The 20,280-nt window shown below is 36.3% G+C and overlaps 1 protein-coding gene across 3 annotated transcripts in view; it reads left to right on the top strand.

Moving 5' to 3' along the window:
* Positions 1–20,280, top strand: part of KIDINS220 (kinase D interacting substrate 220) — a 77,653-nt gene that overhangs the window by 19,225 nt on the left and 38,148 nt on the right. For all 3 annotated transcript variants that reach the window (XM_050315831.1, XM_050315830.1, XM_050315829.1), the window contains exons 9-22: positions 1,427–1,525; positions 3,841–3,939; positions 4,574–4,672; positions 5,632–5,809; positions 6,313–6,477; positions 7,856–8,035; positions 8,408–8,573; positions 9,460–9,611; positions 12,009–12,298; positions 14,778–14,918; positions 15,551–15,794; positions 15,963–16,051; positions 17,006–17,150; positions 18,692–18,854. In XM_050315831.1, coding sequence (XP_050171788.1) covers positions 1,427–1,525; positions 3,841–3,939; positions 4,574–4,672; positions 5,632–5,809; positions 6,313–6,477; positions 7,856–8,035; positions 8,408–8,573; positions 9,460–9,611; positions 12,009–12,298; positions 14,778–14,918; positions 15,551–15,794; positions 15,963–16,051; positions 17,006–17,150; positions 18,692–18,854 — 2,210 coding nt within the window. The remainder of the gene's footprint in view (positions 1–1,426; positions 1,526–3,840; positions 3,940–4,573; positions 4,673–5,631; positions 5,810–6,312; positions 6,478–7,855; positions 8,036–8,407; positions 8,574–9,459; positions 9,612–12,008; positions 12,299–14,777; positions 14,919–15,550; positions 15,795–15,962; positions 16,052–17,005; positions 17,151–18,691; positions 18,855–20,280) is intronic.

The raw sequence follows: 20,280 nt of genomic DNA, 5'->3' as shown, positions 1-20,280 counted from the left end.
CGTGGACAGTGCCCAGAGTGTGAATCTGCTTGCTCAGGGTTTTATTTGGGTGCTTACAGGTGCTTTGGACTGTCTGCATTGTCCTTTTCTCAGTCAGGTTTTTCTGAAGTGTCAGAGGCAGGCCAAGCACTGCAGCCTTGGGGCTATAGGTGCTTAAATCCCTAAACTTTGATGCCTCTGTCAAGATCAGTGATAGTTCAGAGCAGTAGTATGTTTTTGAGGCTACATTGCCAGTTTCTAAGTTGGATTGCTTGGGGTTGCAGAGAATAGAGGAAAACTTCCTAATTTAATAATTTAAAAGACTTTTTGGATGCATTTCCTATATTTCAAGTGTCAATGCATTTGTCAGATTGTTTGGTACTGAGCTGCAGTGTTGCATGTGACAACAAATTTGGTCTTGGGCACATATCAAAGCAAAATTTTAAATATCTAAGAAAATGCTTTGCAATCTCCCTACCTCTTTTTCCACAATGTTCTGTGAGGTCTGCATTCCTGTGCTTTTAGGAATGATAAATTACAGCTATCAGTGCAGCTGACTGTATTCCAAAAATATACCAAACAATGAGTACTCATAGTTTCAGATGCTAGAGTAGATTTTGATAAAGAAAATTTCTTGGTCTGCAGCCAGGTGTGTAATGACTGTGATTGATGGGGGATTTACTACTACTGAGCTCTCTGAGTTCCACACCTGTGATTTTGTAATACTTTTATTTATTTTTCCTATGTCATCTCAAAAAGACTATTAGTTAATTTCAGGGTTTCATATTCTGAAATTCTGGTATATGCTTAAGTATGTTAAAATCAGAAGCCTTAGGTACAATTGTAACTTTGTTTTATGAATATACAACTCCATTTACCATACCAAAATATTCTTTCTTTTGATCGTTTGGGGATAAAATCAGCCTTTTGCTTTTTTTTTTTTTATAACAGCATAGTGTATGTAAACAAGATAGAAGGCAAATCTGCACCAAAAAAAAGGCATAAAATTGTTCAAAATTCTTGAAGTCTTCTGTCAGCTTTGACACATCTAAAGGAGACAGTCAACATTATTGTCTGATTTTAAGAAGGTTATTACTGTGAGTGGTTGGTCTTCCTATGAACATAGAGTACAAATGTGTTTTTTTCATATTCATTATAATTTATGCTGTTATTTTTTAGGATAGTAGTTTAAGCTAGACTTATTTTTGGAGTGCTTGTTTTTCCACAACAATTTAATCTCTTTGAAAAAAAAGGCTAGAATTTTTTATTTTATATACCCATTTTTTCCGAGATAGAACTATATTTGTATCTTTCTTAAAAACAAGTGCAGATTTCTTAATGTAAGTAGGAATAGTGTGCATTTTGAGGCTATAATTTATTCTGTGTTACATTTCTTTTTCCTAATTAGTATTAATTAATGTTTAATATTCTTTCACATTTTTTCTAGAGTGGAGATACAGTGTTGATTGGGGCTGTTAGAGGTGGTCATGTTGAAATTGTGAGGGCCCTGCTCCATAAATATGCTGATATCGATATCAGAGGTCAGGTAAGTACAGCAATGTAAGTGTTAGAGTAGTTCTAAAATAGGATGTGAATTGGAATACCAAAAAAGTATATTGTGTTTCTGAAAACAGGGCTTTAAAACTTGCTCTGTCTACTCTGTAGGAAAGCCAGGTTCCATCAATCAGGAAAAATACATCTTGTTACTATGCCATTTTTAAGATATATGTAATTGTAATGACTTGTTAAGCAGCATTTTTTTTCAGTTAATTTATATAATGGTTGAAAAGCAAAAGACATAAATTCAACTTATTTCATCTGCACTACTGAACAGATTTAAAATAGTGACATACTTAAAAAAACCCTTATTATATATATATAATATATATATCATTATTTTGATAATATTTTAAATTTAATATAAATTAAATATGATGCACCTTAGATTATATCTGTTGTCAGTTCAGTTCTGTCACTGTGCTTGATTGGTTCTTATCTCCACCAACTTTCTATATTATGTTAACCACTATTGTCAGTGATTTGCTTGTTTTCTACCTACCCCTTCTTTCTTTTTTGTCCTTTGATCAAGGTATTATTTTTGTTCTTCTGTTGGAAGCTCAGGTAGTTGTTTTTATTGTTACATTCAACTTGCTTTTGTTTGCTTGAAGCTATTCAAACCACTCTACTTTTAGGCACACATGTTCTGCCAAGTTTGAACACAAAACTGAGTGGTCACTGAGAGCTGCAAAGATCCAGTGCCTGCTTTTGATGCAGAGCATCTGTGAGAGGCCAGGAAGCTTTTAGTTTGGAGAAAAAGTGGTATTTGGATCTCTTCCCTAGCCTGCCACTGGAACCTGTGTATCTCAGCTTCTTGCTGACATGGGTCTGAAAATCTGAAGCTTTTCAACATCTTGATAGGACTGAGGCAAGATAGAAATAGCAAGAGGACCCAGCCTCTTTGGTGGCAGGGAAGCTTGTGGCTTCTGGCAGTGTGAAATTGCCTGAATAACCATTTGCAGTGGTTGATCTAGAGAATACTTTTGTGGCCTTATTGGCACAGCTGGAGTCAGTGCCATCAGAAGAAGGTCCTGGCTGTGCATTTCAGGTCTTAGTTTAGGACCAGCAGTGTCAAAATCAGAGATGAGCAGTAGTGTTTAGCAACTCCCCTGCTGTTTGGCATTGCAGCTGCCTGCCAGCCAGACTTGTTCTGGGGAGAAGTGTTAACTGCCCAAATTCGTGCTGTTACAGCAAAGTTGCTGAGTCTTGTCCAGCTTTCCAACAACTGTGTTCCTTGCTGATGATTCATTCATATGGTCACTAGCTGGTGGGTGCCTTCAGCAAATAAAACATATGGCTCGAGAGTGAGTGTTGGGGCAGTGGAGAGCTCAGGTGGTGTTCTCCTCAGCCTGTCTGGTAAGGGGAAGGGCCCAGCTGGGAGCATCCGGCAGACCTGTGCCTGGCTGTGTAGCTGATGTTGCTGCTGAGAAGTTGACTACCTCAGGGTTGTGTCTTGTTGGAAGCCAGCTGACAGAAGGATAGAGAAGATGAAACACAAGTGGTCAGAGAGGAAAGAAATCAGTGACAAGGCTTATTAAACTGCTGAGAAAGGCTTTAAATTCAGTTTGCTGTGAAACCCGTGAGTGGAAGAGCTGCAAATGAAAGAATCAAGCAAGGTAGAAGGCTGCAAGAGGCACTTTGACATTCCTGCTTAGAAGCAGGTGTGTGTTCAGAGGCTTTTCTTAAATGTCTCTACACAAGTAACGCATCAAACAGAAAGAGTTGTGATGCAGTCACTAGGCTAAAAAAGATTGCAGGCAGAGAGACTTTCTGGGACAGCACACATCACTGGAGTTGAAAATTAATGACACAAGCAGAGTTGCACCTCTGAACCATTCCCCCTGGTTTGGTGACACAATGTCTGGCTGATCAGCATTCTGGTACTTGATGTTGACTTTCATGTCCCTTGACTTTTACAGCCTGGCCTATGAAAAAAAGTTATTTTATTTTATTAGAAGACTTTTATATTTGAGTTAAAACTGAATACTTGTAGTATTCAGTTTGTAGTTTTTGAAACTGTTTCAAGACAGGTTGAATCTGCTTGGATTGTTAAAGCCTCTTAATACATTGCACAAGGATTTTTAAAATAGATTTGTATTCTCTTGCCAGATTTTCATCCTCCCCACAAATTCTACTGTTGTGCAGTTGGATTTAGTGGCCTTTCCCTTTGCCCTAAGCTGTGCTAAAATTTGCTCTATTATATGCTGTTTTCAATCTATTATGGCTGTACTTTATATACAGTTTATGAAATTTATTGAACTGAATGAAAATACCGTTAGCTTTTAATACTCTTTTTTTTTTCAGGATAATAAAACTGCCTTATACTGGGCAGTTGAGAAAGGAAATGCTACAATGGTGAGGGATATCTTGCAATGCAATCCTGATACTGAAACATGTACCAAGGTAACAGAATTTTAATTGAATTGCTTTGTTTAACATCTTTGCTCAGCTCCTATGTGATTAAGATTATATTAAATGCAGTTTTTAGGAAGTGTTGGTACCTTGCATGCTGTAAAAAAGAGAATATTTTTTTCTGAAATACAGATTTTCAGCAATAGTGATATCCCCATAAATATGATTTCCTATTAAATCCGTGATAGCAGGGAGTGTGTGGATTCTTTATGTCAGCATCATTGACACGATCAGCAATAAGGACTAGAGAGCAGGTGCTACTGGAAACTGGGGAAAAGGGTTTCTGATGTTACTGAGCAGGAGTTTGGGTCACTGTCAATTGCATGTGCAGCAATAAAAAAAAAAGGAGAAAGTATGCACAGCACTGAGGTCTTTTCAAATACCTTGTATTGTATCTGAATCTTGTCTTTCTCTGTTTGTATTTTGTTCTTTGATTCTAATCCAATGCTGGGTCTGGGGTACTTTTTCACAAACATAAGTGCTGAAGTGTTGTTACTTGCACAGTAACATATTTAAATAAAAATTACCTTATAAGTTTTGGATTTAATTTCTTACCCAATCACTATTTTTGTCTTGATTTTGAGGATATAGGGATTTTTATATTAGGCCTACTTTTCCATTTTAGGATGGAGAAACACCACTTATAAAGGCAACCAAGATGAGAAATATTGAAATAGTAGAGCTTCTTCTGGACAAAGGAGCTAAGGTCTCTGCTGTAGACAAGGTAAAGAGTATTAATTTGTTTACTTTAGTATATTTAGTCATTTTAGATTTGCAGCAGGATTTTGTGGAGAGCTGTACAGAAAGAGAGCTTTCCATATGTTAATAATTATATAGACCATAATACTTAAATGCTTAGTCTCCCATATATTTAATAATTAAGTAAATCAGAATACTTAAATGTAAATTTGTTTCCCCTATTAATATATTGTCGTTCTATTGTTTGGGGTGTTTTTTTGTGTTACGGTGCTCTTAATAACTTGAAAAGAAAAAATCCAGGGCAAGAATAAAAATTTCACAAATAAACTAATTCTTAATGCGCTTGGAAAAAAGCATAAAGAATGCTTGCTATTTGTCACTAATGTTAGTTTTTGATTAACAGACATTAACCTTAACAATGCCAAGGACAAATACAACTGGTTGTTGGTGTCTCCTTATGCATCACCTACTCTGACTGTTAGCTTTCTAATTACAGAAACATTTATTTGGTAGTTTTTTTTATCTCTTAGTATTATGTTTAGGGCATATAAGCATTAATGTTGATTTGATGTAATAAGAAAGCTTTTACTGGGAAGTTTTTTTGAGCATTCTGAGCAGACATTGAAACAATTCTAACAAGCATTATTTCTTGTTCTGAACGAGTCTCTGAATTTCCTAATAGACACTTGTTTCTAAATAGAGACTAGTTTTCATGAACCTTAAGATACATTAATATAAGCACTTAAAAAAGAAGACAATATCTTAGATTTAGCATTCTAAGAACTTCTTTTTCATGCATCTTTTCTGAAACATTTGTAATGCTTTTTTGAGGGGAAAAAATGTTTGCGGTAAGGCATTGATGCTTTTGAGTGCCTTAAGATGTATTTCAAGGAAATAATACATCTGCAACAATGCGGACCATATGGTCTGTCAATAATCTTAGAAATTCATGGTAGATATTGCTAGTTTTTCACTTGATTGCAGAAAGGAGATACTCCACTTCATATTGCTATCCGTGGAAGAAGCCGTAAACTTGCTGAATTACTTTTAAGAAATCCAAAAGATGGTCGGTTGCTGTATAGACCCAACAAAACAGGAGAAACACCTTACAATATTGACTGTAGCCACCAGAAGAGTATTTTAACACAGATATTTGGTGCCAGTAAGTATAAGCGTTTTTTTTTTTAATCCCTCATATATTGAGAATCCAGTTTATTCAATTCTGTATTGAAAAGTGATTTTTTCATGTTGCAACTAATGGCAAAGCTTTAAAAATAATCAGTTGGCAAAAAAATTTTAGCATTCTGAAAGCCTAACAAAGGTCAAACATACCTTTTATTTTTGATTTTTGACACGGAATACTTTGCAAGTTCTGTTGATCGCTTTGTGTTTACTTGGATCTTGCTTGTGTAGGAATTACTTCCTTTGACTTTCTGTGATTTGGGATTTTGAGTCTTGTAAGCTGTAGTAGTCGGGATAATTATATAACTTTTTGTGAATGATTTAAAATTCCTTTGAACAGATATGTACCAATAATAACAGCTGTTATACAGGAGGAGTATATAAAAAAATATGGGTGAACCTGTTGTGACTTTATGTCTGAAAATTGTCATATTGAAGAGCTTTCTTAAAGCAAAGTTGTGTAACATAGTATTTGTATTGCAGGACACTTGTCTCCCACGGAATCTGATGGTGACATGCTGGGTTATGATCTGTACAGCAGTGCTCTGGCTGATATTCTGAGTGAACCAACCATGCAACCACCTATCTGTGTAGGTTTATATGCACAGTGGGGAAGTGGAAAATCTTTCCTGCTCAAGAAACTGGAAGGTAAAACTTGAATTAGCCTTTTTTGTAGGTTCCAATCTGTCTATAGAAAGCATCACATGGGAGTTATTAGTTTTTGTGAGAGTTGTTGGTCCATGTAATGTTGTATCGGGTCTCTGTTTCTCTGATGAAAGGATTTAAATTCTATTGTGGTTATTTCATCCCTAGGCTGCTTTGTTCATTTATACAATGTCAAGACAGTCTTTTAAGTGTTGCTGTCTATTGCCCTGTGAGTTTCCTGCAGCAGTGAATCTACCCTTTAAGTATGACTGAAAGTCTGGCTGCCAAAATATGCCTTGCAGGGCCTGTTTGAGTGTCAAATCGGGTTCAGGCCTCTTCTGCTGCACTATTTATTTGCTGTGCAACGTATGTACCTTTTTTTTTCAAGTTTAGAACAATTTCAGGCTATTAATATTTTATTCTCTGTAGCATAATTGCTTTGCATCTAGGTTTTTTCCGCTTTCCTCTTATTTACTTGAAAGTTTTTGAACTATCTGATATAGAGGGAAGCAAATGCAGTGTATGAAGTCAGTCAGTATTTTCCCCAATGGAAATAGGCATCTTATTTACAGTTTTAGCTTTCTCTAACAAACGATGCTTTTCTGAGATGCTTGGGTGTAATTGAGAATACCTTTACCTGTCTTATTGTTTCCTTTTTTCTGTGATTTCTCTGTTTTTAAAAGCTTCTGTATTAGCCAAAATGGGGACTCTGCATTAATTTTTTTTGCCTCATGCCCCATGTTATAAACAAAAAACATATTGATTTTGACTGTGATGTTTATTGTGGGTGAGCTCTTATGTGTTTAAAACACTTTTTCAGTGTTTTCTTCCTCACTCATGTTTTCATTCTGGATTGTGTATCTGATGCTTCTTATTCAATAGAACCTAAATAAGTTTCTTCAGGAATTCCTGTGTTACTAAATAGGAAACAGACAAACAGAAATAAATGCTGAAGCCTTCACACTGTACTGTTATATCTGACTATTTGAGGAATGTAGTCCATGTTTCAGTGATGGAGATTTTGGGGGTTGGGTGGGGTTTTTTGACAGATATGGTGGATTTATTTTTCTTCGTGTCAGAAAACATCTTTTACACTTTTGAAGTAGGATAGGAAATGGCATGACTTTTAATATGCTTTTAAAAGTAGAAAATCTGCAGCAAAGAGTGTGAATACTGTGTATTTAAAGGTTTTCATTCATTGCATGGATAAAAACTTTGGGTTTTGTACTGATGTTTGAAGAAGAATTCAAGCATCCACTTTCTTTCTTTGAATTAGTGATAGGGATAAGTTATCCAATCTACTGAAAAAGTGTTTAATTTCAAATATGATCCATTCTAGGGTGGTTTCACATGTTAACTGGTCTTTGTCTTTTTGTTTTAGATGAAATGAAGACTTTTGCAGGACAGCAGATTGAACCTCTCTTTCAGTTCTCCTGGCTTATTGTATTCCTCACACTTTTGCTGTGTGGAGGTCTGGGTTTGTTGCTTGCTTTCACAGTGGATGCAAAGCTTGGAATAGCAGTGTCACTCAGCTTATTAGCAGTTCTTTACATTTTCTTTAGTAAGTCCTATTTTATATGAAGTTTGTGAAGGTTTTTAACTATTTTTTGAATTAAATATTGCTTCATAGAATTGCTTTGTGATTCAGAAAGAAAATTACTAAATGGTTTTGTAGAAAATAAGACCCCTTTGGACCCTTTCCTTATGTTTTGCATATAGTTTGTGAGAGGGCATTCTGGAAAACAAAGAAGAATTTTTAATGTTATTTTCATTGTGTTACTCTTACCATTCTCATTTTTAGCCATAACTGCTAAAAGTTCATTAGCTTTTTTAAAGAACTCCATGCTTTATGTGTTCAGACTTCATGGTTCTTTCAACTGTGAATGTTGACTAAAATGAAACCATAACATGTTCTTAATTTTTAATATTTTAGCTGTAATTTACTTTGGTGGTCGAAGAGAAGGAGAGAGATGGAACTGGGCTTGGGTGTTAAGTACAAGGTTGGCAAGACATGTTGGATATTTAGAGTTGCTTCTCAAACTCATGTTTGTGAACCCACCAGAACTACCAGAGCAAACCACTAAAGCTTTACCTGTCAGGTTAGTTATTTAATTTCTTTACTCATGAATGACTCATTCAGGTTCACTCTGATACTCCTCAAACTGTGCATTTTAATGTGCTTGTTTATCTTCCTATGACAAGCTGTTGAGATTCCTGTTTGAAAAACAGTAGCCCTAGAAGATCATGAAGTTAAACTTTTCAATGTGAAGAAGATAGTAGTGTTTTCAAGAAAAACTATCTGCTTATGTTGGTGAAAGTTACTGCTTTTTGGAATTAGGGGGTTTGACTATCATATTAATAAAAATTTGTACCAGGCAAAATAAGAATTTTCTCGTGTACCTTATTGCATATTATGTTTAATGCTTGTTTTACTGATTGCTTCTGTTAAGGTCTTTTTTGGGGGGTCTTTTTTTTTTTCCTATAAGTAGAGCATCAGGCTGCTCAAAGCTTCTAGTTTACCTGAAAGCAAGAAAATTTATGCCATGTGTTTTATCATTTCAATTACTTCTATTGCTTAGAGACTTCTGTTTTAGCCTGCTGGTGCTTCTATGTGATCTTGTGCTTTTATAATTTTTTTTAATCCTCTATAAATGTTTTAAAATAGGTGAAAATACAGTTTCAAAAATACCTGTCAATATTATATTTTGGTATCATAAAAATATTTTTATGTTTTACTGTCATCTGAGGTGCCATTAGTAATGTGATCACTTTTATCTTCTTAAGAAATCAAGTTTTAGAATAGGGAGTGGGGCAAAGAAGAGGTTGATAAATGGAGAAGAAATATTTAAATTCTGTGTAGAATTTACATTTTGTAACACTTGAAAAAAACTTCTGGCTGCAGAGATGCAGCTAGACTTTTTTTGGTTTCCAGAAAATACTTTAAGCTTTCTAAAGTATACAAAATACTTGTGTTTTCTCTTTCAGATTTTTGTTTACAGACTACAATAGACTGTCCAGTGTAGGTGGAGAAACTTCATTGGCTGAGATGATTGCTACCCTCTCTGATGCATGTGAAAGGGAATTTGGTTTCTTAGCAACAAGGCTATTTCGAGTTTTCAAGACAGAAGATACACAAGGTTTTTTTTACCTGAATGACATTTCTGATTATTCCATTTCAGTGCACTGTTACCAGGGGTTCTGGTTTTTTGCTTTTTAAGCTCTTTTTAGAAATTGTTGTAGCCATGCAGAAATTCATATAGAAGGGGAAATTCTTTATTGTTCTGGAGAGAAAAATGCCCCATTTTCTCTGCTAATCTTGATTTTATTGATATAATAAAGGGATATCTTCTGTGAAATACCGTTTTTAGAAGTGCCTATGGAAATGTATATTCACGTTACATCCTTAATAGATACAGCATATTTCTATAGCAGTTAAGTCATTGTGTCTGAGTCAGGTAAAAGGAAAAGTATGTTTCTGTGTATTGCTAAGAGAAGTTTGTTTAGTTTATTAGATTTTAATTTAGAGCTTTTATGAGTGACTGCTACTTATTGGAAATAATAAATGTGTAGAATATGTTGGTCCAAAGATATAAATTGCTGTCATCAGTTCTGGTAAGATGGGATTAAATATTCCTGCTTGATCCAAATAGAACAAGCTTTTTTCTTCTGTCCCATATGTAGATTTCTGGAAAAAAAATAGGCATAGTGATATTGTGAAGGAAGAGTTTCTAGATGGCAACTTTCAGTTAATTGAGGACTTATTTGTACTTTTGAGTTCGGTTTCAGTCAGTTACTTCTCATTTAATTTTGACCTTGTCCACACATTGGGAAATCTGTTAGATGCTGTCTCCTCTCATAAAGTGAAATGTTTAGGCTCTTCTGTGTTGCAAAGGGTGGAAAAAACATGCAATGTTTGCTGTGCTCAGCTGTGTGCTGAACACAACTCACTCTTCATTGTTCTTTCTGAAATTAACTGCATGTTCTTTATGAAAGGAACGTGTGATATTTTTCACCCTTTTTTCCCATGTTAGGCATGCTGCAATTCTTCTCCTTAACCTCAGTGAAATGGCTTTCATGATGGTGTGATTTCTCCCAGAGATGTCTTGGGAATGGCACTGTAGTGCTGGCCTCTTGTGATTATTTGCAGTAATCATCCTTTCCCTTTCATTTTTAATCTTACCTTTCTCTTGTATTCCTTGGCTCTGTTGCCTTTCCATGTTATTCTTAATTATTTAATTGAGTTTTAAAATTTATTTTATCAGTTAGGTGATTTTGCACATCATCTCCTTTTCTCTTGTTGTTTGCAGGTGCAGGGTCATACATTTATTGTCTCTAGATGTTGACAGAAATTCCACATAGGCTTATTTTTAGTCTTCTATAACTTAAATTTTTGTTACATCAGTAAACTCACAACAAGCCTGTTCAATTGTCATTTCATTATTGTTGATTCCTTTGTTTCTCTCTAATCCCGGTCTGTCTCTTTCTAGAAAGAGGAAAGCTTTCATTCCTACTTCAATATGTCTAAAACTGAATATAATTATAAGTGAGCTGTTATTCTTTATTTCCTGCCCCTCACTCCTCATTATACATTTCTGTTTCTTTGTCCTGCAGCACAATCCTATGTGTCACATGTGTGAGTGATATGAAAAACCTTTCTAGCTCATACCCCAGTGCAGAGTATCATACATAGGCCATGTATAAACCTTGGATACTCTTTCCATGTAGCATATCTGCAGTTTGATTTTTCCATTCCAGTTCAAATACTGGTTTTTAGCTGTCATCATTTTGCTTCAGATCATTCTATGGTCTGCTCTTTGTTGTCAACAACTGTGTACAGAAGGTAGCGATTTTCTAGGTGTGTCCACCACTGGATGTGTAAAGGCCCTAAAGGCAGAGGCTGCTGCTTTGGACAATGCTGTTTCTTTGATCACTGATTTAGCTGTGCTAAGCTCCAACTGCAGTATTTCATTGTCTCTTCCTTGTCAATCCACTTGAAGTCAGGAGGTCTGTGTTCTCTTCTGAGGCCCTTGTGATCTATCCAAACCATATGTCCTCCTGTTTGTGTATGTTTTAGTGTGCAAGAAAGGATGGTCTCAGGCTGCAACTTGCAATTTTGTTTTAGTTCTCCATTGGCACTATTACTATTAGATTATGTAAGTACCAGGTTCCAGTTTAAAACTGAGTAGTACTGTTTTCCTAGGATTTATTTATGTAAATACACTTTACAGAGAGATGCCACAAAAGGGGTGATAACACTGATATAAAATCTATTTAATAATTGTTATTTCCATCCATTGTGGATTTCCTGAAACAGTGGAAATAAACTGAAGATTAAATTAATATCTGTACTTCATAATTTCCGAGAATTTTGCAAATAATGGATAATTTTCTTCCCTAGGTTTGGGGCTGGGTGGTTACACTGCAGTAAGCTTTTGCAAGTTAGTGTTTTATGAGAAGTATGTAAGTTAATAGATTTTGTACTCAACTGTCATTGCATTGCATATTCTTTCTAACAGCAAATACTTGCTTCCTAGGTAAAAAGAAATGGAAGAAAACTTGCTGCCTCCCATCCTTTGTGATTTTCCTGTTCATCTTGTCTTGCGTTGTCTCTGCGATTACCCTGCTGGCAATTTTTAATGTTGAGTCAGCCAACATGACAGTGAATGTCATTCTTATAACAGTGACCTGTATTGTTGGTTTGGCCTTTTTCTTGAATTGCCGCACGTGGTGGCAAGTGATGGATTCAGTTTTGAACTCTCAGAGAAAACGCCTCCACAATGCTGCCTCCAAGCTTCACAAGTTGAAAAGCGAGGGGTTCATGAAGGTAAGCATTTTTGTGAATTGACCAGTAAAATAATTGAAACAAACCCCAAAACCCAGAGCATTCTTAAGATGGGGTACCATTTATTTCATCAGGCCAAGTCTCACAACTGGAGAATGAAACTTGGTGAGTTTTTACTGACAGGAACCCTTCTGTGCCAGTGGTAATTGTGCTTAGTGTATGAGATCTGTCTGCTCAATCAGCAGTGTTAAATTTGGATTAAGTTTTCAGTTTTCTGATTTTCTTTTTACTGGGAGGAAGGTAGAAAACCAATTTTCTAAACTAGTAGTATTTAGTAGGAGTTTATTTTAGATCATAAGACTAGAAAGAATAACTTTGCGAATCTTCTGCTGATGAAAAACCAAGCCTTTGTCTGTCTGCAAGACCTGTTTATTAAGAAAGGAATTTTAGCACTGAAAGAACACTCCAAAACAGTACACATATTAAATGAAAAATTATAGAAAGCACTATTGTTTTGCTGGGTTATATCTATAAACTGATAAAAACTGTACCCATCAGGCTGTCATCAAATCTCCTATATGCTCCTATTTGAAAGTGAAATTTAGCATCATGGTGGTTAACTCTGTAGATTACAGCTAATATATTGTGTTACAATATGTTGTACAAATATTTTTCATAGATGATAGAGTAGTTTGAGTTGAAAGGGGCCTTTTAAAGGTCAAGTAGTCCAATTTCCCTGCAACAAGCAGGGACATCTTTAATGAGCTCAGGTTGCTCAGAGCCCCATCCAACTTGACCTTGAATGTTTCCAAGGATGGGGCATCCACAACCTCTCTAGGACCTGTGCTGGAGTTTTACCACCCTCATTATAAAAAAACTTTCCTATATCTAATCTAAATTGACCCTCCTTCAGTTTTCAAAACCATTATCCATTGTCCTCTTGCAATAGGCTCTGCCAAAATATTTGTCCAAATCTTTCTTATGGGCCCTCTTGAGGTACTGGAAGGCCACAATAAAGATTTCTACAGAGTCTTTTCCAGGCTGAACAGTGCCAATTCTCTCAACCTTTCCTCATAGGAGAGCTACTTCGGCCCTCTAATCATTTTTGTGGCCTACTGTGAACTCGCTCCAATACACTGATGTCCCTCCTTTGCTGAGGACCCCAGAGCTGGTTGTAGCACTGCAGGTTGGGCCTCACCAGAGTGGAGTGGTAGAATCATCTTCCTGGAGCTGCTGACCATGCTGCCATAAGACTTCAAGAGTGCTCCAGTGCTCCAGCACAGAGCCTGATATTATCCCCCTCCCCTGTCATGTCTAGTTTAATTAATTTAATGGCCAGTCTTCACGAGTGAAGATCCGGGGAAGGTCTTTACACCTTCCAGCCTGCGCATTGGATTTTTTAGGTGAGACACAGTGTGCGCGGAACTGAGCCCACCCTTTAATTCTAAGGTTCATCTGCCGGGGCCAAGCGAGCTTGGACGGTGGCAGCGAGGACGTAGGTGGGTTGCCTTTAAGGGCTAACGAGCTCCACCTGCCCGGGAGTGGCCCTGACCGGGAATCGAACCCGGGTCTCTGTGGTGATAGCGCCGCGCCTTTACCACTAGACCACCAGGGGCTCCAATCATGTCTAGTTTAAAGCTCTGTGAATTAGCCCTGCTGGCCCCTGGGCAAAGACTCTCCTGTTTTGAGAAAGGTGAATCCTGTCTGATGCCAGCATGCCTGGTGCCATGTTTCTGCAGCACAGAAAACCTTATCTGTGTCTTGGTACTGTGTTTCTTGACAGTTGTTTTTTGAGTGGTATTTATCTGACATAACTTCAGCCTTCTAGGAATTAGGTTTACCCTTTTCCGTCAAAGAAGAAAAATGGGTATTTCCGTTGAGTTTTTCATCTGTTTTATGTCGTCTTAATGTGCACATTCAAGATGAATCTAGTGATGAATAGGTCAGATTTTAATGTCTACCTGTTAATTGGAGAAATTAGGGCAGGTGAATTCCACCTTTCTTTCTCTCTTAAGGGTGGTTGTTAAATGTACAACAATGTTGAAAAGCTAAGAAATCTTCACATTGCATATCTTAAAAGGGAATGACTGAGCATTAGAGTAATAGCATAATGTGCCTGGCTGGAAGGCAGACGGAAAATTTTAGTGTACATTTTATGCCAAGCAATTTTTGAGGACTAGCTAAAGCTACAAATACTCTTTTATTTACTTTTGAAATACTGTTTTACAGTGTGTGAATATTAGTTTCTTAAATAACATTGTAATGGAATTTAAATAAGGATAGTTTGTTACTTCAAAGTGAAATATGAGTTTCTGCTGTACATTTTTGTTCAAATAGAAAATTACAATGTTGGAAGTGACACCTTAGGACCTTTCAGTTCGATTATTTTAAAGTTTATTCTTGTAATCTTTTTGAAGCATTTTTGAGAGAAGTAGCAATCTGCAAAAATAATTATATGTATTTTTATGAGTTTAAAGTATTATAGAGATGTCTTTTTCTTCTTTGCTTTTCATTTTTATAGGTTTTGAAATGTGAAGTGGAACTGATGGCCAAAATGGCAAAAACCATTGACAGCTTCACTCAGAACCAGACAAGGCTTGTTGTAATTATTGATGGATTGGATGCTTGTGAACAGGACAAAGTTTTACAGATGCTTGATACTGTGAGTTGGATCATTTTATGAAGATAATATCTGGATCATATGAATGATCTCTTCTATAGATGAGCTCGGTTGTGTGCAGTTATTGTGTATTTTCTGTAAAAAGAAGGCTATGTTGTAGTAGGTTTCTTTGTACATTGTGCCACTTTGTGCACACTTGCATAAATGTAATACTAAGAGTGGTGGGCTTAAAAAGTTGGCAATTAAATCACACATTAGTACTTTTGAAAAGTTTTGAAATAATCAGATGTAAACTATTGAAAGTATTTATCCTGTTGAAACAAACTTACAATGTTTGGAGAGGTTTTCATATTTACCCTTGAAGTCCTTTAGATGAAAAATGCTTAAATGCCCAGTATCTTTTGGGCTGGGACATACACTGCATGACACCTCTTCAGGGATGACTTCCACCGTAACTGCAACGGGTAAATTGTCAAGTGTGGCTGTTTCTAATTGTGGATAAGTTCCTAACATTAGGGATTTCATATTGAAGAAGGTGACATCTCTATACATCTCTTGGCCTCTCAGGTTTATAACTTGAACAGAATGCATATAAAATGTTGAGTCAGGTGTTCAAAAGATCTGCAGTTGCAGTTAATTATTATTAACAAGGTGTAATATCTACTTTTTTACAGGTGCGAGTCTTGTTTTCAAAAGGCCCATTTATTGCTATTTTTGCAAGTGACCCACACATTATTATAAAGGCTATTAACCAGAATCTCAACAGTGTTCTCCGTGATTCAAACATAAATGGACATGATTACATGCGAAACATAGTCCATTTGCCCGTTTTTCTGAATAGCCGAGGGCTCAGTAATGCAAAGAAACTGATGGTGGCTTCAACAACCAATGGGGACATTCCTTATACCGATAGTGCAGGTAAGGTTATGCAGGAGGATGATGTAAGAGTTTCAAAACCAATGATCCAGGAATCTGGGGTATGGAGCAAACTGTTTAAATAATTGATATGTCATAAGTGTTATTTTTATAAATCAGTCAAATGTATATGAATGGAGAAAATGCCCACCTGTGTCTTCCCTTCCATAGGATTGCATGAAGAGGTTGACAGGAGAGTTTCTCAGAACAGTCTTGGAGACATGACCAAGCTTGGTAGCAAAACTGCTCTCAATAGGCGGGTGAGAAAGATTTTTAGACTACATAGAGATACTGGTAAAACCTTTTTTCTTCTCTGGTTTTTTTTTTTTTCCTTTCACATTTTCAATAAAACCAACTTGAAAGACTTACCAAACGATTCTTATGAAATTTTTATAAATGATCCATGTAGGAAAAGGACATTCTTAAATTAGTAGACTGATACTTTGTCAAAGAGGAAGAAGTGTGCTTGCTCACCGAAGTGTTCCTTTCCACAAAAATTAAACTCAGCTCTCTGTGAACCCTGAGATGATACAGCAAATGTTGTGGTAGTTATGATCTATGTATATATATTATGGATATTTTTTGTGTAAGCCTGGTATCACTTTATTGCAGGATGTTGCAACAAGGGACAATAATTGTGAAATTTCAAATAATAAGTACTAGATTTGTACTGCAACATGTCCACCATGCTTTTTTCCTGCTTTCTGCTCTGTTTTCCCGTCTTTGCATAAAATCAGAAGGTGGTTGAATAAAAGGTATCTCTGAAGTTGTGAAAAAAACCTTCAGAGTCTGAGGATTCTGAGATTTTTGAGCTGGCATAGGTAGAGACTTATGGAGTTATGTAGCAGAGGAACCTGATAGTCACTTTAATTTTAAAATGCAGTTAGTTTAGAAGGACAGTAGGAAAAGATGATGGCAATACTGAAATTAGTAACCTTTTTACAAAATAATTCTGTGTCAATCTATTTTACCCTCTCAGAATCGATGTGGAAGTAAAATGTGTTACTCTTACCACTTCTTGGCTTCTGTGGAAATCATGTTCAGCTGTTGCACAGCTAAATCAGAATTAAGTTCTGATAAATACATTTGGTATTTCATGTCAGCCTCATGGACACAAAAGCTCTAACTGTATAATGAAGTAAAACTGACATATTTCAAATACACAACTCTTTTTGATACCAATCAATATTCTTTGCTTTTTGTGTCATTATCAGGATACTTACCGAAGACGCCAGATGCAGCGTACCATTACCCGCCAGATGTCTTTTGATTTGACCAAGCTGTTGGTAACGGAGGATTGGTTCAGTGATATCAGCCCTCAGACCATGAGAAGGTTGCTAAATATTGTTTCAGTGACAGGTAAGTGTGACATGGTTGTGTACAGTGAACAGTGTTGTGTTTTGGCTGCTTGTGGTTACACTCATACTTTTTAGTGTGTAAACTAAATCAAGCAGGTCAGTCCATGTGTGCGAGAGAAGCTTACAGACCATTCTATGTCTATGAAGAACTTACATAATACTAATTTCAGCTGGGAGGAAAATGATTCTAGTCCACATTTTTAGAAAGTTTTGTATTTTTAAATTTTTAAGTGGGGCAAGAAATACACATTTTTCATTTTCATAACACCGTAATGTGAACAAAGCTTGTAGTGATGATATCTAAAAGGGTAAGCTGCGAGGGAAAACCAGTTATGTATCCTGTTCCTTTTTGCTATGGATATTTAGAGTCCTTTATCCCTAAATGATGGTGTGGGGCTGATGGAAGCATTTTCAGACCTGTTTTTCTTCAGCAAAATACAATCAGGATTGTATCTCTGAGGTTTAGAAACTGGAAATAACTGGAAAAGGACTTACAGAGGTTTTATAAAATCATGTTTCATGTAGTAAGTGAATAGGGAATGATTATTTGCTGTCTTTTCTATTACAGACACTAAAAGGCACTGAGAAGCCCTGCAGCTAACTGGTTCAGAACAAACAAATTGAGTTATTTTTTGCACGGTTTATAGTTAAGAGCATAAATCTGCAACAGATCTAAAATTCTGAGCTAATCTTTTAAATAAGTGTGCATTCTCCTAGCTTTGTCAATTCGATTTGTAGCATGAAATGTCTTGTTTTGACAAATTAGAGTACAGATATGAAACTATAACAAAATCACAAACTGTCAGTTGTAAAATTAAACAACAAAAAAACTCTTGCAAGAACACTTTTAATGTAGTATAATCTGTGGTTACACCGGATGATTTCATGAACAGCTTCATGAGCAGAGCCTTCAGGCTGAAAGTTATATGTCATTACCAGTATTGATAAAGCAATTCTAGAAAATTTACTAAACTTCAAATGCATACACTGTAGCATTCACTTTTTCTGTTTTTTTTTAATAACTTTATTTGTAATTTATACTTTACCTTATTTATTTAAAACAGTATTTTTTTATAGCTCTGAATTTTACTGTATTGGCTATTGAGGTTGGCAGTTGTATGCTTACCTTGTTTGGACCACATTTCATATGTCAGTGCATAGAAAATCTGTCAGAGTATTTGCATGAATTTCTGGTTTTATATTGAGAAGTTAATGCTGTGTGAAATTCCTTATTGAGTTTTGTTGAAGTCAGTTAAGCTTCACCTGTGATGGGATGAGGGTAATTAGTGTTTAGGTTGACAGCTTTGGAGAGTCTCATATTCTGACCAGTATTTGCAGGAATTTTTATTAGGTTGTAAAATGATATTCTTAGAGGTGACTTGAGATGATTTTTAATTTACTGAGCAAAAAATATAATAGCAGAAAGTTCACAGATCAGATTAAAGTCCTTACATAGCTGTTACTGTGAGGAAAAAAGAGGTATCTTTCAAAAGGGGAAAAAAAATCCCCTGTGCTTTCTTCCCTCTTTCCCTGTTTTATTAGGTCGTTTATTGAGAGCTAATCAGATCACATTCAATTGGGATAGACTGGCTAGTTGGATCAATCTCACCGAACAGTGGCCATATAGAACATCATGGCTCATCCTGCATCTTGAAGAGACTGAAGGTGTTCCAGATCATCTGACTTTAAAAACCATCTATGAGAGGTAGGCATTATTCTGGTAATGGTATGCACTTTCGGTGATTAAAATAATGATCATTATTAATGATGATTAGAAGAACATGGCTTTCAAACAGCCATCAAGTTATAATCTAAAATTTCCACAATCTGACTCTTTTCTGCTAACTTTTGAAATCTCCTAGGTGACTTTCATTGCTATTGAATGCACCATATATGAATGAGTGCTTTGTATTTTAAACAAAGAGAACTATACTGGAATTCTTTCACAGGTAGCTAGCTATGCTTCTGTCTCGTGATAAATTTTCATCTTTACCTTGGCCAAGCTAGAAGTTGCAGGTTTTTTCCCCTTGTTAGTTAGTCTGAAGTAGGTTCTGCAGAAACTGCCCTTACTGATCAAAATCTCTAAAGATTTCTTGCAAGTGTGCCTGGGGCTATTGCAGTGCCATATGCTGCAGTTAAGGAGTGGAAAAATAAAGCATGACTTTCTCCATTTCTGGTACAAGTTGCTGTCCAACAGGGCTGTCTAGGTATTGCAACTGAGAACAAATGGTCTGTGTTTTCAGTGAGCACAGGACACGTGTGCTTGTATGAAGGTACTTGGGGATTATGTCCTGATGACAGTGGGAAGAATGGAAGACAGAGAATGTGACTGAGAGTTGGGCCTATAGGAGAAAAACAGAATCTGAGAATGAAAGTCAGTGAGGAGAAAGAAGGGTTTGACTTGGGTAAGAAATAATTGAGATTAGAGGAAAAGAACAGCTGAGGTAAAGAGAGAAGACTGTGACTGACTGAACAAGTTACCAGAAAATCTAGAGACCTTGCAGAGTCCAGGCAAAAGAACTTGGAGAGAACATTTTGGAAGTGGGCCCTGCACTGGAAGTCAAAGAATAGGAGAAGATGAACTGGATGAGGGTCTGTGGTGGGCTGGAAATGGTTGAAATATTGAGAATGGAATGAGAATTGGCTGGGAAAAATGACTAAATGAGTTGTATTAGGAAAGGAAAGTCAAAGGGAGCTTAAGATCTGGACACAGACAGGTAAGACAAGAGTGGGCTGGGCATGATGAGGCTGAAGATTGAAGACAGATGAAGAGGGCAGGTAGTAGACTAGAGTAGCTTCTAGGTGGGAGATTCTTTCCAAAATACCAAATTTCAGAGGCATATAAGTGCGTGATTAGAAAACACTTTCCTCTGGGGAATGAATGCAGTTTCTGGATTTTGCATTTCCTCTGTGAGTGTAATGTACCTGTGAAATCAAATATAAAGTAATGGGAACCCACCTTTCCATTGTGGATTCACATGACTAGTGTCGCAAACATTTACATGATCAGCTAGATACAGTCATTCAGACTCATCAGGGATCCCTTCTCCTGTCATGCTTTTCATTCTAACTTCTCTTTATTTAGATTTGCTATATGGCATGCTTCACAGTTTTATATTTTCATATCCAAC

This window comes from Myiozetetes cayanensis, unplaced genomic scaffold (assembly GCF_022539395.1).
Source record: "Myiozetetes cayanensis isolate MyiCay16 unplaced genomic scaffold, myiCay2020 scf2-11, whole genome shotgun sequence".
NCBI classification, from domain to species: domain Eukaryota; kingdom Metazoa; phylum Chordata; class Aves; order Passeriformes; family Tyrannidae; genus Myiozetetes; species Myiozetetes cayanensis.
This window is presented reverse-complemented; position numbering and strand designations above follow the sequence as displayed.